Source organism: Pleuronectes platessa, chromosome 15 (assembly GCF_947347685.1).
Source record: "Pleuronectes platessa chromosome 15, fPlePla1.1, whole genome shotgun sequence".
Lineage (NCBI taxonomy): Eukaryota > Metazoa > Chordata > Actinopteri > Pleuronectiformes > Pleuronectidae > Pleuronectes > Pleuronectes platessa.
This window is the reverse complement of record NC_070640.1, coordinates 13,797,817-13,814,286: the sequence shown is the minus strand read 5'-3', so window position 1 is coordinate 13,814,286 and position 16,470 is coordinate 13,797,817. Positions and strand designations below refer to the sequence as shown.

General features: G+C 41.5%; 3 protein-coding genes across 3 annotated transcripts; all 3 read left to right on the top strand.

Moving 5' to 3' along the window:
• Positions 1 to 1,157: 1,157 nt before the first annotated feature.
• Positions 1,158 to 5,646, top strand: dpagt1 (dolichyl-phosphate (UDP-N-acetylglucosamine) N-acetylglucosaminephosphotransferase 1 (GlcNAc-1-P transferase)). The gene is made up of 9 exons (XM_053441052.1): positions 1,158 to 1,630; positions 1,767 to 1,887; positions 1,974 to 2,187; positions 2,764 to 2,910; positions 3,130 to 3,214; positions 3,345 to 3,533; positions 3,645 to 3,732; positions 4,321 to 4,476; positions 4,562 to 5,646. The coding sequence occupies exons 1-9, from the start codon at positions 1,464 to 1,466 to the stop codon at positions 4,625 to 4,627; spliced, it is 1,233 nt and encodes a 410-aa protein (XP_053297027.1). The 5' UTR covers positions 1,158 to 1,463; the 3' UTR covers positions 4,628 to 5,646.
• Positions 5,647 to 6,193: 547 nt separating this feature from the next.
• On the top strand, positions 6,194 to 10,128 carry hinfp (histone H4 transcription factor). Its single transcript, XM_053441250.1, has 9 exons — positions 6,194 to 6,644; positions 7,163 to 7,389; positions 7,609 to 7,720; positions 7,885 to 8,037; positions 8,133 to 8,210; positions 8,623 to 8,743; positions 8,836 to 8,974; positions 9,070 to 9,194; positions 9,279 to 10,128. Exons 1-9 carry the CDS (start codon positions 6,485 to 6,487, stop codon positions 9,607 to 9,609), a joined length of 1,446 nt encoding a protein of 481 aa, XP_053297225.1. The 5' UTR covers positions 6,194 to 6,484; the 3' UTR covers positions 9,610 to 10,128.
• Positions 10,129 to 10,265: 137 nt separating this feature from the next.
• On the top strand, positions 10,266 to 12,910 carry si:ch211-117m20.4 (sushi, von Willebrand factor type A, EGF and pentraxin domain-containing protein 1). Its single transcript, XM_053441251.1, has 4 exons — positions 10,266 to 11,349; positions 11,449 to 11,616; positions 11,691 to 11,891; positions 12,081 to 12,910. The coding sequence occupies exons 1-4, from the start codon at positions 11,142 to 11,144 to the stop codon at positions 12,092 to 12,094; spliced, it is 591 nt and encodes a 196-aa protein (XP_053297226.1). The 5' UTR covers positions 10,266 to 11,141; the 3' UTR covers positions 12,095 to 12,910.
• Positions 12,911 to 16,470: the final 3,560 nt, after the last annotated feature.

Sequence of the window (16,470 nt, the reverse complement as noted above, 5' to 3'; positions counted from 1 at the left end):
AGAAAATGACCAAATAATGTCACAACTACAAGACCAGAAATATAGTAAATATATTTGAAACCGGTAAGTTGTATTTCTTATAAATTTACTAAATTAGAAAGTAGTGAAAATTAAATTTTTCATTTATTTTGTGTTATTTATTTATTTTGTTACTTATAAAAAAGGATTCACTTTATTTCATTTTAATTTATTTAATTTATTTTTTCAATTTAATTTAATTTAATTAATTTTTTCTTATTTATGTATTTTTTAAATTTACATAATTTAAGATATTTTGCAATGAATAGGTGGTTGAAGTTCTTCCAAATGTAGGGGTTCCATATCTTGCCAAGGACACTACGACATATAGATGTGGAAGGGTGGTGATCAAATGACCACTCTACATCCCAGGCCACACCGCCCTGGTATTAATATTAGGGATTGGATTACACGCTCATTCCCATGAGAAACTAAGCACAGGAAGAAGAGGGACACATTATTTTGTGTGTCTGTGTCATTCTATGCTTTTTTTTTATTCACATTTCAGAGAAATCCATTGAATTTTCTACTTTACTACATAAATTGGACAGCCTTTCTTAAAAGTTATTTTTGGATTTTTGGATTTTAGATACTGGGTGATTTAACATGCTTTATTTCATATATTTCTTATGTTTTTGTCAATTTGTTTCAGAATTTTTGCTCCAGCACAAAATCAACTGGATCCATTAAACCCAGTTCCAAAAACCTTGATACGTTTGTTGATGTTTTACTAATATAATGCATGATATTAAGTCAATTTGTGTTAATCAAATGTTGACACACAAATCTAATATTGGTATATTATTTTTGTTTTGTTTTGTTCAACTTGTTTTGTACTAATTGTTATTTTTGTAATAAAAAAAGAAAGAGTGTTTTGATTTATCTTAAAAAAAAATGTTCTGACAGTTCACTTCCGTGTCAACACAGGCTCGACACTGACCGGAAGTAAAAAAGTAAATGATAATTTACGTGTGAGTTAAACGAGGGCAAGAGTTTTTGTACGGCAGCAATTCCCTTGTTATGTATAAAAAAACAACAGAACTGTATTAATTAACCACCATCAACGATTTATCCTAAACACAACACTTGTATACATCCAACCAGAACCATGAAACTCTGCCGAAGTTTTGTTTTGAAGAGCTGAACAGGAAGTGTCGTCACAGGGGAGAGCTTAACAGAGACGTGGAGTTCAGTCACTTGGAGGCGTGTGGACACAAACCACCATGAACAGCCTGTAATGAAACTTGCTATGGATCTCTACTGGGACCTGTGGACTAATCTTCCCCTGACAGAGGTGTGTTTTGCTCTGAACATGGCGCAGTGACATGTTGTAGCTCCGTGAAGACTCCAGCCGAAGCTCGTGCATCGATCGTCTGAAGGTGGGGGGGAAACGTCAGATTTAGCTGGAAACATAAACTTGATCTGTCGGACGCTGACTCGCCAATATGCCGGGAAACACGGCACCGGTCCCGGTCGTGCCGCTGGTCATCAACTGCATCATGTCCTTCATCGGCTGTTTGGCCACATTGGTACTCATCCCTGCTTTTAAAGACCACTTCATCAAAGCCAGGTTGTTCGGAGTAGACCTGAACAAAACATCAAAAAAGGAAGTGTGAGTCATTTGACCGTCCGTCCTCTGATGGGTTTTTCGTTCACTCTGGGCTCTATATCAGCTTTGGCAGTCATTGTGCTCTTTTCCAGCAATAAGTCTCGCTATTGTTTCTCTTCCTGGTCACGTGTGTTTGCAGCCCAGAGTCGCAAGGAGTCATCAGTGGGACGGTCTTCCTCATCATCCTCTTCTGCTTCATCCCAGTGCCTTTCCTCAGCTGCTTTGTGGGAGACCAGTGCATGGGCTTCCCTCACGATGAGGTGGGTCGGCCGATGTGGTGTTTTTCCCCCATGTTGAACGTGGTGGCCCCTGCAGCTCTGACCTCTGGTGTTGTGTGTTGGGTCAGTTTGTGCAGCTGATTGGTGCCCTGCTGGCCATCTGCTGCATGATCTTCCTGGGCTTTGCCGACGACGTGCTCAACCTGCGCTGGAGACACAAGCTCCTGCTGCCCACCATTGCCTCGCTGCCGCTGCTCATGGTCTATTTCACCAACTTTGGCAACACGGTCATCGTGGTGCCCAAGCCCTTCAGATCCCTGCTCGGCCTGAACTTGGATCTGGGTGAGTTGTGCGGTTGTTTGCAGAACTGTTCTTGTAACCAAGGTCCGTTTACCCTATGATCAAATTGTCCAACTCCCCCTGAAGGATCTGAAGATGCTCCCAGTGGATTCTGACTGATTTATCAGTTTGCTGATATTATATGTACCTTTCACAGACATACCAGTATCAGCATTAATGCACCGATGTTGCCATAATGCATAAACATAAATATAAATAACAATATGATAACGGCATCTCAGGAATCATTGCCAACTCATAGGCATATATATATGTATCAGAATCAGAAATGTTTTACCCCCTAACATTGGTATCAGCCCTCAAATATCTTCATCTTCAGGCTTTAGTTCCCAGGCCAGATGCCGAATCTATTATTCCTCCTGCATTTTCTCTGTCTGGCATCTCTTTTAAAATGAATCACATGAATCTTGAAAGAAAAGAAACCTGCTTTTCACTGTCTTTGGTTTTCTACATAGAAACATCAGCTTCACTCTGCATTACGCTGATTAACACACACATTTTGAGGAAACGCATTATACCTGTTATCTAAACAAACAATGTGAATTCTGATCCCTGCAGGTATTCTCTACTACGTCTACATGGGGATGCTCGCAGTATTCTGCACGAATGCCATCAACATCCTGGCCGGCATCAACGGCATCGAATCAGGTCAAGCCCTGTTCATCTCCGGCTCCATCATCGTTTTCAACCTGCTGGAGCTCAATGGTGTGTGTGGCTGCTTAGTCCCTCCTCCTCCTCATTACAGATCTCACTCTCCTATCACATCGGATACAGAGTTTATCACCTATTTAAGAATGAATAGGATAATTTATGTTTTGAAAATGTGGATGTTTTGGCTCCGTAGCTCACCTGATGCACAGATATTCATTGTAACATACTAAGTTACTAACACTTGGTCTGGGTTCTGGTTTTGTCATTTTTCAGGAGATTACCGCGATGACCACGTTTTCTCCCTCTACTTCATGATACCATTCTTCTTCACCACACTTGCACTTTTTTACCACAACTGGTAAGTTAAGCCCCCCCCCCCTCTTCATCTGGTACTGTAGGTATCTGCTCTATATTTAAAAGTGCAGTGGGATACATAGGTGTTCTTGAATGTAAAAAAAATGTCTAACTTGCAACCTACTTTGCCACAGGTACCCCTCATCTGTCTTTGTGGGAGACACTTTCTGCTACTTTGCCGGAATGACTTTTGCTGTAGTTGGCATATTGGGACACTTCAGCAAAACAATGCTGCTGTTCTTCATTCCTCAAGTGTTAAACTTTGTCTACTCCTTGCCTCAGCTTTTCCACATCATCCCCTGTCCCAGACACCGGCTCCCCAGGTAACACACTGCCTGAGGTGTTTTTCTCATTAATTTATTCTGATTATATTCTCCAATTGTTTTAATTTGTACCCTTTTTTGTCTTTCTCCCAATGTTCCTGCAAATAATAGACTGAATCGAGACACAGGCAAGCTGGGCATGAGTTACTCTAAATTCAAAAGAAAGGATCTTTCTAGTTTAGGTCTACTCATATTAAAGGTAAAGCTCTCGTTTTTGTGTAATCTTATATACTTTTTCTTGTTTGTTCTGATAATAGGTAAACCCTGTTTTATTGAGCTGAAACATTTCCCTGCAGGTCTGTAAAAGTGGAAAATCCTCATTGTGGAGGAGTTGGTACAATCAGATGATTGACATTTTTTCTAATAATTTACATAAATGATTCTTCAATTGTCAAGACTGTTGTTGATCCTTTTTTTTTTCAGTAAAGACTTGTGAATATTGCAAAAGTGAGACTATACCTTCAATACCTGAAAATAAAATGCAGTAAAACCAAAAACAATATTGCTGGTTGACTAATTAGTCTCACAGACCAGTCTCTGATTAAATGTGAATACCCTTAACAATTAACCTGATAGTTAGACAGCAAATACATTTAGTTTCACTAAATAATTTTTACAATTTATTCACTAAAATGCGAATGAGAGCTCTGACACCAGGTTAACTATTAACAAAGTGCATGTAGTGATGAGTGGTGTAGGTGGGTAAACATGTGTGTGATGCAGATCAGTGTCAGGCTTCCAACTCGCTTTATTGGGTAATAACAGAAATATGTTTGATCCTCAACAGGTGGCCGAGTTATTGAAACTGCTCGAGGTGCAGAGAGCTGAGGAGGGAGATGATGACTTTATTGAGTGCAACAACATGACTTTAATAAATCTGGTTCTGAAATTGCTCGGCCCCATCCATGAGAGAAATCTCACGGTCATCATGCTCACGATCCAGGTATACCAGAGCCGCTGTGTCCAAATACACTGGACGTACATGAATGCTTCCCTAGGTGCTCATCTCTATCTCGTTTCTCCTTCAGGTGATAGGCAGCGCAGCGGCTTTTGGGATCCGTTATCATCTGGTGCGTCTCTTCTATGACGTCTAGACCGCTCTGCTGGAAACATGAGCGAAATCTGTCTGAGAAAGTTGTTTTGGAACTATTTAAGAGGCATCTGCCTTTTTAATAGGTTCCATTGTACCTCGCTTTTACTCTGCCTCAGACCGGACCTGCAGGAGGGACTCAAGGTGCAAGGATCAGTGCTGTGTTTCCCTTTGCCAGAACATTTTCACATAAAAGCATAAACGGCATCAACCAACAGCTCTACTGTTTATCATCCTCGTCTGAGTTTCACTGATTACAAGCATGAACATATGTCTAGAATTGTCTTCAATGTCCTCCCTGAAAGCACATTTTGTGTACTGGGTTTTTTAGAGGACAGAAGGAACCTGTGAGGAAGAGTCTTGGTCTTCAGGACAGACTCCTGAAATTTGATGACTGAAAAAAAAACTAGACGTTTATGGAGCTATAATTGCTCTGAGAAGATTTTAATTTATATTAAACATAGTAGTTCATTGCTTGAAGGTGCTGTTGAAGAAAAATGGCATCGGGAAAATGTACCCATTCGCGCTTCGTTTTGCTTGACTATCAACTCATGCAGCAAAGGCAGTGCAGTGGGAAAGTTGGACGTCTTTTTGATTGTTGGGTTTTTACCTCCGAACAAACGCACACAGAATGGTGAATGTGAAGAAAAGATAAGACTGTCGGAGTCTGATGACTGTTGCATGGAATTAGGTGGAGGCAGGTAAACAAAGTGGAACAATAGAAAGGATAAATGAGATTATTATCGCTGGTTTGTAAATTACTAACTATATGAAAGGTGAAGGATGTACTTACTTCAATATTTAGAATTTATTGATTTCTACCTTTTTTTTGTTTTATTTGGTACATAACTGTATTTTTTATGACTGATATGCATATACCCCCCCAGAAAAAAAGGTTCAGCATCACCAATGTGAAGTCAATTGGCACTGGACTATTTTGTTTAGGAATGTAACTTCCTGTGAGAATCGGTTTACTGTCGGGATGGAAGGCTCAACTTCAGAAATAAAAACTGAAAAAAGTAATCTGCCATCGTGTTTGGATTTAGTGTTCATGTAACTTGTAATTTCTGTAAATTTCTATACATAATGACTCAGTAAATATAAAATAAAGACTTAGAATCTCAAAATAATTACTTACTATCTCATAATTTTGACTTTTAAATCTCATAAATGTGACTCTTGATCTCTTAAAGATTCCATGTGTAAGATTTAGGTGAAAGGGATCTATTGGAATTGAATATAAAATAATCTTGGTGATGTTTTCACTAGTGTGTCTCATCTTTTATATTTAAATACTTAATTTTTTCATCAGAAGCAGGTTCTCTTTACCTACTGAGGCCGCCATGTTTAGTTCCATAGTTGAGTCAAAGTATACAGTAACTTATGACTTAAATTAAAAAGTATATAAGTATATTACAACAGACGAAATGAAGTACTATTCTGTGCAAATTGTTCCATTGTAATGAAATGATTATGGAAAAATCTAAAGGGGATTTTGAGGCAGAACCATAGAACGAAACATAAGCGCACCGGGAACTATTAAACACTTGAGCGTTGTTTCGGGAGGACTTTTATCTGCACTGCACACAGCCCGCGTAGTAAAAACAAACAGTTGTTTACATCATGTCAATGCTTTTAGAAGGTTATTGTGTTGAGGCTGATATCCAAGGTAGAATTTGACTTCCTGTGTGACTTCATTTGTCGCAGAGCTCCAGGATAGAGCCTGTTAGCTTGTGTTAGCTTGTGTCACAGCTGCTCGGTGTTTTTAAACCTGCTGTTAGCGAAAAACCGCCAGGGCTCAGCAGGTGATGCTCACACCTCGGAAACAGCGTCTGTAGCTTCGGCCTGACTCATCAGAGAGATGCCTCCCAACACACGGATCCAGAAGAAAGCCCTGAAATTTGAGTGTGAGTGGGGCCCGTGTCAGGAGTCCTTCAGTCGGATGGAAAACTTCTGCAAACATGCGGAGGGTCACCTTAGTGCTGGGAACATGGCGGAGGAGGACGAGGAAGAAGCAGAAGGTGAGGAGACAAATGTTGCCATTTAAATGTAAAAGGGACATTTAATTGAGGAGGGTAGTCAGGAGGTAGTGGGGCACTGACATGGCTCTGCAACAGATTGAAATGACTGAAGTTCTAGTGTCATTGTGTCAAGTATCTTATTGAATAGCTGAAGACTTCACTTGAGGCAGAAAGACCAACAAAACAAGTCTTTGCTGGTGTTAATCAAGCATTCCCATGTCCCAAGTCTGGTGCTGTCAGAGGTTTCTCACTGTTAAAAGGGATTCCCCCCCCCCCCCCCCCCCCCCCTCCCCGCACACACACACACACAGTTGCCAAATTGTTGATGATTGTGGTAACTGTTGTGTTTCTCAATAATACTGTGAGCTCACGACCCGACTACCTGCCTTGTATGTTGTTATTTGGGGCTATAAAAATAAAATGTAATGTCCTTCCAGTGCACGCTCTGCGCTGTTCAATGATGCCCCAGGAGAGGTGATTACTATTCCTTATGCATGGTCTCTGCTTTTTGTGCCAAGGGGAAAAAAACTGTCTTTGGAGAGACTGCGGTTTCTGCTCACTGGAGGGTCCTGAGGAGTTACGGCGGCATCTCTTCTTTCACTGTTACCACACCAAGCTGAAGCAGTTGGGTCAGCAGGTGCTCAATGCTCAGCCAGAACTCGGCAGCTGCTCCATCGGCTTCCACAACCGCAACATCATCCCTGAAATCCCAGACAATTTCGTCTGTCTCTGGGAGGAGTGCGAGGTACAATTGACCACCGTCTACATGTGTGAATCTTTTACATTTTTTACATCTGTTAAGATAATGTTAGTGGAAAGTAATTTCTATTTGATGTAATTAGGATCCAGTGACATGAGATGAATCGAAGGATTTCTTCCGTTTCAAAAGCTGTGAAGTAGATTTTAAACTTGAATGTCTCTCTGCCTATGCATTGATTAATATTTTTTTCCATATCTATCCAAGCAACCACCATATGAAAACCCTGAGTGGTTCTACCGCCATGTGGAGATGCATAGCCTGTGCATAGATATACCAACAGGAGACTGTGAATTCCTAATACGCTGTGGATGGAAAGGTACATGGTTCATCCTAAGATTTTATTTTAGACATGTTGATGAATCTGTAAATCCTATATAGTAAATTGATTGTGTAAAAGGTTTAAAGGGATAAGTGACTATTCTATCTAATACTAAGCATATGAGATTGTTTAGTACAAGTTCTGCACTTGTCTCTCCTCAGACTGCGAAGCCACTGCGAAGGGTCGTCCTAAGATGCGGGAGCATCTGCGCAGCCACACCCAGGAGAAGGTAGTGGCATGTCCAGGCTGTGGGGGGATGTACGCCAACAACACCAAGTTGTTTGACCACATCATACGACAGAGCGCCATGGAAGGTAAAAAGAAATGTCAATCATGACAGGATAACGGATAACATTTTTAGCAACATATTTAGTTTTATAATTTAACATTCTTGCTTTTTGGGTTGTAGGTCAGAGGTTCCAGTGTTCTCATTGTTCCAAACGTTTTGCAACAGAAAGGCTGCTGAGAGACCACATGAGGACCCATGGTCAGTCATTGTCACAGTACATTTTTCTCATCTCACTCCAGGAATGAAAAGTATTTCCAAAAATATTTTGCTTTGAGTGAGGATGTTCTCAAATAGTATTAACAAATAATATTTTAGTATTAAGTAGTAGTTTACTTGATTCAAAGCATGAGATGAGCAGCACTAAATCAGTATGGAGGTGGACTGACTTCAAAACTTGTGGAAAGGAAGTCACACCCTTAAACACCAGACTGCAATTTTTACAACCTTTAGCTAAATATTCTCAAAAGCGTGCTCAGTTTATTATATTAATCATTTTCCAAACCGTGTCGTGCATTTTTATATTGATCTCCACCTTTAAGTAAACCCCCCCCCCCCACTGATGATCACAACAAATCTCAACTCGCATTTGTCTTTTTCATTGTCTGTACAGTGAGCCACTACAAATGCCCGCTCTGTGACATGACTTGTCCATCACCCTCCTCACTACGCAGCCATATCAAGTTCCGCCACAGTAACGAGAAGCCATACAGCTGTGAATACTGCGAATACAGGTTTCACATCCATTGAAACAGCAGCCGTTTTTATTGACGTTAGCTTGTGGACACACACTTGCATTGAAGTTTTCTTCTTTTTTGATTTTTAGCTGTAAGAATCTGATCGATTTGCGTAAACACCTGGATAGCCACAGCAGCGAGCCGGCATTTCGCTGCGATGATCCCGCCTGTGGTTTCACTTGTCGTACCTCCACCACCATGAAGATTCATCACAAAAAAGAGCACGAGGTGAAAGGGGGAATATACATTTTTGAATTGCACTCTTTCCTTTGTGGAATTTTTATTTAATAGATTTTTCTGTGATGTTTCTCCTCCATAATCAGGGCAATTTTATACCTCGCTACAAGTGCCATGTGTGTGGTCAGTGCTTCACCAGGGGCAACAACCTCACAGTCCATCTGCACAAAAAGCACCAATTCAAATGGCCCTCTGGACACCCCAGGTTCAGGTATGTCTTGCAATGATCCGTCTAGTAGCACTGACTTTGAGACGTGTGGAGTATTGAACCACTGAAAACCTGGTTTTCTCTCAGGTACAAGGAGCACGAAGACGGCTTCATGCGGCTGCAGTTGATTCGCTACGAGAGCGTCGAACTCACCGAGCAGTTAATGAGGGAGAGACAAACCAGGCAAGGGGAGGAGGATGAGGATGGTGGACACAGTGAAGGGCAGGGGCTGGAGGAAGAATCTGCAGGTGCAGCTCCTGCAGAGTTGCAGGTGGAACTGAGGGGGGTGTTGCTGGAGGAGCAGAGGACTGAGCCGACCGATGGCGCTGAGGAGAGCAGCCAGGAAGAGAGCGTGTTGTACGTTCTCACTGGAGCTTTGTCACAAGAAGAGGAAGACTCGGCCATGGTGACTCTCTAGGATTCTGCTCCGAGCAAAGAATGCAGAGGTTTTGACCACCACAGTCCTGAATGCAGGACATTCTGTCATCAGCTCTGCTGTTTCATGGATGGTGTATGTATGAAACATCTTGTGGACTCCCTGACCCTTTAATGAGGGCTGGTGCAGAGATGTAGCTATGACCAATTAAAATGTGTTAATGAAGGGAAACATCCTCCAGGGTCCTGACCATAAGCCTATATTAGGTAATAACCCTTTTTATCTCTTTTTGTTTGATAATATTGAACCTGGCTCTATTTGCTTTTCAAATTAAATCATTGTTCTGCAACATGTTCAGATGGTTGAATACTAATGCTAACAGATCTAGTGGATGATCAGTCTCCTGTAGATGGGAAGGCTGTCCAGATTTTCAGAAATGCATCCACCCCACATTAATATTAACCATAATGTGTGGATCCAGCAAAGAAGACCAACCTCATGATCTTGGAAAGTGTATTTTCAAAATTGCTTTATAACTTAAATAAACTTGTTTCACAAAGAGTTTTTAAAAAATCACTTTTTTGTATTAGCAATTAAGTGTTTTTAATATGTTACACAATATTTCTCTGACTTCTATCAAGTCGTCTTGAGGAATATGCAGTGCCACTGCTTTAGTTGCATTACGGTGCCCTCTGCTGATACAATTGCTCAACTTCAGCTAAAAAATGTTTTGCATAAATTAACTGTTCTAGAATGGAGATGTTATCAACCAATGATGTACAAACTGCGCTCACAGTATGTAAAAAGATATTAGTTGAGTCAAAGTCAAGGTGTGGACTTTCTAGTATTGTCTAATTTTTCTAGATTTATTTTTCATTCATGTGATTTGAAAAAGAAAAGTAAATCTGGATAGACAGTAAAAAGGATCAATTGTGTTCTAGCTAATCTACTTAATGTGTTTTTTTAAATCCATATATATTTATATTTTTGTTCTTTCCACTAAGGTCATGTTATAATTACTTGGATTTATTGGCAAATATTTTAAACAGCTCGGCTGATTAGGTGATTTTGAATCATAACAAATCTTTGCCAAAGCTGTGTGTGTCCAGTCACAGCATGATTTAGAGGACATGGTGGCAGATTAGTGTAGTGAAGAAGATTAGGCAGCGCATACAGCTTAGTTCAAGTGTTAGTTACTGCTCTCTGCTCCCTCATTCTGCAGCTTGGATACTCACTTCCACTAACTCCATGTCTGTTGACCTCGCAAAGCTGATGATGTACAGTGTTAAGGTTCATGACAGGTCTCGGATCCCTCTGCAGATTTATCACAGGAATTGAGTCCATCAGTCATGGGCGCCGTGAGGTTTCACCCTCTGCTGCTGTTTTCCCTATTTGGATTCTTCCAGGGAGGAATTTCCCAGCTGCCTGAATGGACTGAGGAGGTGGAAGGTAGTGGTAAGACCTGGTAGTATAATGTTCACCGTACAGCTTAATGGATCCCTATATAACAACAATCACATTAATAACAAAAGTAAAACCTCAGGAACCAAAACTGTCAATGTTGTCCCATTCTAATGTTTGAGGAGGTTGATTCAAAAGTTGTTTTTTTTACTGCAGGAGAGACAGAATGGATTCCCCAGCCAGACTTCATAGATGACATATACTGGTCAGGGTCAGCGCCCCTTTGTTTAGGAGGCTGTAAGGCGCTGCACCAGGAGCTGAGGAGGGACCGCTGTGGAGACTCGAGCTGCTGCTGGCTCGGCTACAAGTCCCTGTGCAAAGGTAAAAACTTAGACCACCACACTGTTTGAAATGTGAGTCACTGTCTGGTCTTGTCAACCTTGTTTTGCTAACTTGCTCATCTTTCCTGTTTGCGGGCAGTGAACTGCGGGAAGCCAGCCGTGGATTATAACGGTGCGGTGTACGGTAACGACTGGTGGGTGGGCTCTGCGGTGAGGTACACCTGTCGCTATGGCTTCATGCTGGTGGGAAACCCTACCAGAATTTGCCAGCCTAATGGTCTGTGGACGCCGAAACCTTCGTGCCTTCGTGAGTAAACACCGGCATGAAGGTCGTGTGACCCCTTTCAGCTCGGCATGGGATTCACTCTGACTGTCTTGTAGGAATGTGTCAGCGAGGCAGCGTTGAAATAAGTGAGAGGGAACTGAATGGGACCTGCAACTCCACCTGCGCCTATAAGAGCTACTTCGGCCATCCCAAACAAGGCTGCAGCCGCATAGACAACTGCAAGAAGAAGGAGAGCGGCTGGAAGCGTTTCTTTGCACAGTGCGTCCCCTGCATTTGTGACTGTGCCCTATCATGTGGTGAGTAGTTTCCTCGCTATACCCATAAACATACCGACTTATTGACCTCGAGATATGTGAACATGTTGCAATGTTACCTCGGTGTAAAAACACTTGAATGTGGTTTAATTATTGAACTGCAAGCATTAATTTGGTGTCTGTCATTGAGGAATGTCATGCAAACTACGCCTGTCTCTCTCTTTATTTCAGCATCTGCAGGCTAGGGTATGGAGAAAGCCCAGGGTTGACTGTACGGTGAGACCTCAGACGAAGAAGAAATCCACACACACACTATGATTCTCCATCTTTAATCTCTCTGGCACACCCAATTTCTACTTGAGAGTTTACAATATGACAAGAAGATGGCAGTCAGTCATTAGGTGGTGAATTCTGAGCAAATCAGAGCTGCTGATCTTATCTGTGGGATGGTAGGGTGGCGAGACAAGAAAAGTGAGGGGAATTAATGTTCAAACTTTGAACAGTCGTGTCAAACTTGGGTCAAACAATTATTTGATATTGTTAAAAAAATTTTTTTATAATTACCTTAAGTGCCAGGTTGTGAGGTCTGTTATCATATTAATGTCATTTCGGGAGGGCAAATTATCAGGATTTGGGGGTTTAGACAGCACTCATAAGGAATTATCATTTTATATTTAATCTTTAATGTCACAAATTTAACCTCTCGATTGTATTGAATATACTTTATTTAATGTGTGTCTGTAAACATGCTTGGAAGGTAGAACTAAAGGAGAGAGGGGAGTGAAATCACAGAGATTAGTGTCTCATCTACCTCCTCTCAGTCCATCTGTCCTGGAGGGAGCTGAAACCTTAATCTTGTTACAAAGGGAGGAGCTGTGGTCAGAGATAACACAAGTGCTGTAGAACTCATAAGCTATGTGCTAACTATTTCTGCTGACAGGAAGAATGCTATATGTTTTGATATTCAAATTATTTTTAAGTGGATAAATGGCACACAAAACTTTGTTGTAAAGACAAATTGTTATTTTTATATAGATTGATGGTGTATATGTGAAATGATGTCTGGTGAATTTTAAAGGAATAAAATGAACTAAAACTAGCACAAGACTATTTGAACTCAATGACAAATTTTATATGAAGTTTTAAATGCATCCACACACTTCACAACCACTTCATTTGATTTTCATGCTCAGAAACTTTTGTTAGTTCTTATTTCCTTTTAAATCCAGCTTTTCCATTGACTTGTGCTTACATTGCTGATAATATGCTGCTTATAATGGTTAGTATAGCAATAACATAATACCTCTCACCTCCCAGTGTTATTTATTCCTTTTTTCGGAAACAATTATAGTGGAGCGTGCAGTTTCTGGCCTGTTGTATTTCTTAATATTTATATCCAAATATATGATTATTGTATAGTTTTATATAAGGCTTTCTTTGGCTACTTCTTTCTACTGGAAGTTGCACTGGCAACTTGTCAAAGGTGTACCCCGCCTCTCACCCAATGTCAGCTGGGATTGACTCCAGGATTAACGGTATAGATAATGGACGCATGGATTAATATATATTTCTATTAGCATTTAAAAAATATCTTAAATAAGCCTCTGTCACTCTTTCATTATTTGCTCAGATGTTTGATTCTTTGCAAACCAATTTGATGGAGTCTGCAAGATTTCCAGCAGAGTATCCGTGTATTTGGTAGATGACAATACTCCTGAAAGCCAGCAGGTGTTGCTATTTTGTTTATTCTCACAAACAGCAGTCAGCAGCAGCAACAATAACACATGATGCAGAGACGGTCATATATGCAAAAATGAAAAATAAAACAAAGCTTGATCCTCTTCCAGGTCTGACTCCAAAATCCTTCTGCTAAACGTGTTGAGGCCACACGCTGAACCTGAGGATGATGTGTTCATTTGCTTTGGGTTTGTAGCAGCCAATTCCTGCGATTAAATAAAAGACAAAAGTGTGGATCAGGTATATTTATGATTTAAGATTTAGTGCTGCTCAGTCGCTGAAGCGCTCTTAGAGTAAAACAAGATAATGTGGGACTATTCATTCAGCAATTTTCTCCATAATAATCAAAGAGGCGCTCATTGTATTACCAAACAACAGACTGTAATTATGGACGGGCAGAAATAGAAAACATTCATTGTCACATCAATGCAGTTTTTTTGAATAATCGCACTGAAGAACATCCTGAGGCACTAAGTGAAAGGACAACCAATTCTCCTGCTTCATTACAGCTCATTAAGTCCTCCACAGATACGTTGGGCTGAGACTCTGGGGAGGATTTACTCACCCACATCCAGTCTGCTGTACTCTCCTGAGCTCCCTGACAGGATCTCCCAGTACGTCTGCTCGCGCTCGCTGCCAGCCACTCCGTTCACGCTCTCCAGCATCAGTCCAAAGTCTGGGTCCTCCTTCACTGTGAACCTGACGGACACAAACGGAGAGTTGTGTGGACATGTGGAGTTTCTTTGAGAGCAGAAGTGATCTTAAATATGCAGGAGAACCAGCCCGAGCCGGGGACGTCATGGGGGGGGGGGGGGGGGGGGTCTTACTTGAAATCCTGCTGTGTGTCCTGAACTCTCCTCAGAGCGCCCAGCAGCACTCCTCCCTCCACCACAGAGCTGGAGTAGGTCTCAGGGGTCATGTTAGACAGGTCATTCTCCACAGTCAGAATAATTGGAAGAGACTCTGGACCTGTAATATCACATTGTTGGTATAGCAATGTATTTCATGATGCACTCACTCACACACACACACACACACACACACACAGAGTGAATCTTTCAATGTTCTATTCCTGGATTCTACTCTAAATTCACCCGTGCTCATGAGAGTTGCTTGTGGGAGCAGCAGAAGGAAGCCCACGGAGAAGAGAGCCGTCGAGCTGAGTTCCATCCTGAGTGATCTTGTCCCCTCTGATGTGTGTCTGTAATGACACGGCTGCTCTGTACTTATAGGACGCCTAACCCCTCTTCTGGGAGCACACTGCGCTTCTCAGAATACCTCCATTGATGCTGTCACCTTGTCAATGTTCAGCAGACGGAAAGTAAAACTCCCACGAGTGTTTGCACTTATCTCAAAAGGGGCGACAGGTGCGGGCCCTGTTAATGTGCAGTTCATGAAAAGAGAACACCGTTATCTCTGACATTGATTAATGATCATTAGTTCGATTGAACCATCTGCCTCCTGGTGTTTTCTCACACATTCAGGCACAACTGAGAATTGTTGGCTGCTTTTAGATGATTTAGAGTTTGTTTCAAATGTGAAATTATTCTCCAGACGATGGATGAAAGGTCATCCCTCTCTCTCTCCCCAGCTCATTTTATCATGCAATCTGGATTTGGCCTTTGCAGAAAAAATAACAGATTGAAGCACGACCACTTCATGTGTCCCTGAATACAACACACTTGCACATTCAATCTCAGTTAATTACCGAGATGAGTTTCAAGTTAAGTAAAATTTCAAGTTTAAGTTAGTCCACAGAGGGTCAGTGGTACATTTAAAAGTGTTGGACAAGAGGGACATGTCAGCTCGGCAATGGTGTCACTGCAAGTGTACCTTCTGTAAGTATATGTAGGGCGTGTTATTGGACATTTCTCACATTAAATCAATTATTATTAACATTTATTCATTGTATTATTCACAATTATCATTGTATATATACATTTATGTTATAAAGAAAGAAAACCAAACATGTGCCTTTATTATTTGGACACTGACACTGATTCATCGCCATCAGATGAAGATGTCGTATAGAACATACTAAGAAGAAGACATACGTTAGTTAAAAGCTCTACTCGTGTATTCATAGTGTGATGGATTCGCTGTTCCTGGTGTGTGGCACATCATAGCAGCTATGAGGAGGCACAGTGAGGGGGGTGCATGGCTCGCTGTGCTCGAGCTGCTCCCGCATGGCGACTCTCGTTATTAGACGTGTCTGATGAAGAGGCGCGGTGCGGTTGGCTAAAAGTGGTCTTGAGTCCCTCTCAGGGGTGATGTAAGACATGTAGGCCCCGGCTTGAACGCGAGTAACCCCGACTGCTCTACCGAAAATAACCCGGGCACTGCAGCATCAGCACCAGGCGGGCAGCTGCGCAGGTGCGGCCTTTAAAGAGACAGACCTGGATGTCACCAAAAAAAGATCCTCCTCACGTTTACACTGACCGTCAGTGGCAGAATGAAGCCATGCTGATCGTATGACCCGGATATGTGTAAACAACAGTGTTTCTCTTGCATTAGTCCCCTTTCATCTTGTTTACTCGTGGATGCGCATCAACCCTGAGTAGTCCCGGAATAGAAAATCAAATTGTAACATGTTTAAATTGGCATCAGTGACACAGCCTCTGCAGATAATCTGATTTTACAGTGAAGCCATTCCAACTTTTAGTTCATGAAATCCTTCAAATGTGTCTTTTAGATTTTCTTAATGTTTTTTTTTTTTTAACCTAGTAAGACTGTATTAATCTAAAAGGTAAGAATTCTGAGGAGCATTCGATCAAAACCAAAACAGCAGATGTAATGTATTTGTCCCCCTCCTGTAGCATCCTGCCAGCAACGCCCTGCAGCCTGTGCATCCATGTCTGTAGCCTATCCTAGACCGACGTGCGCA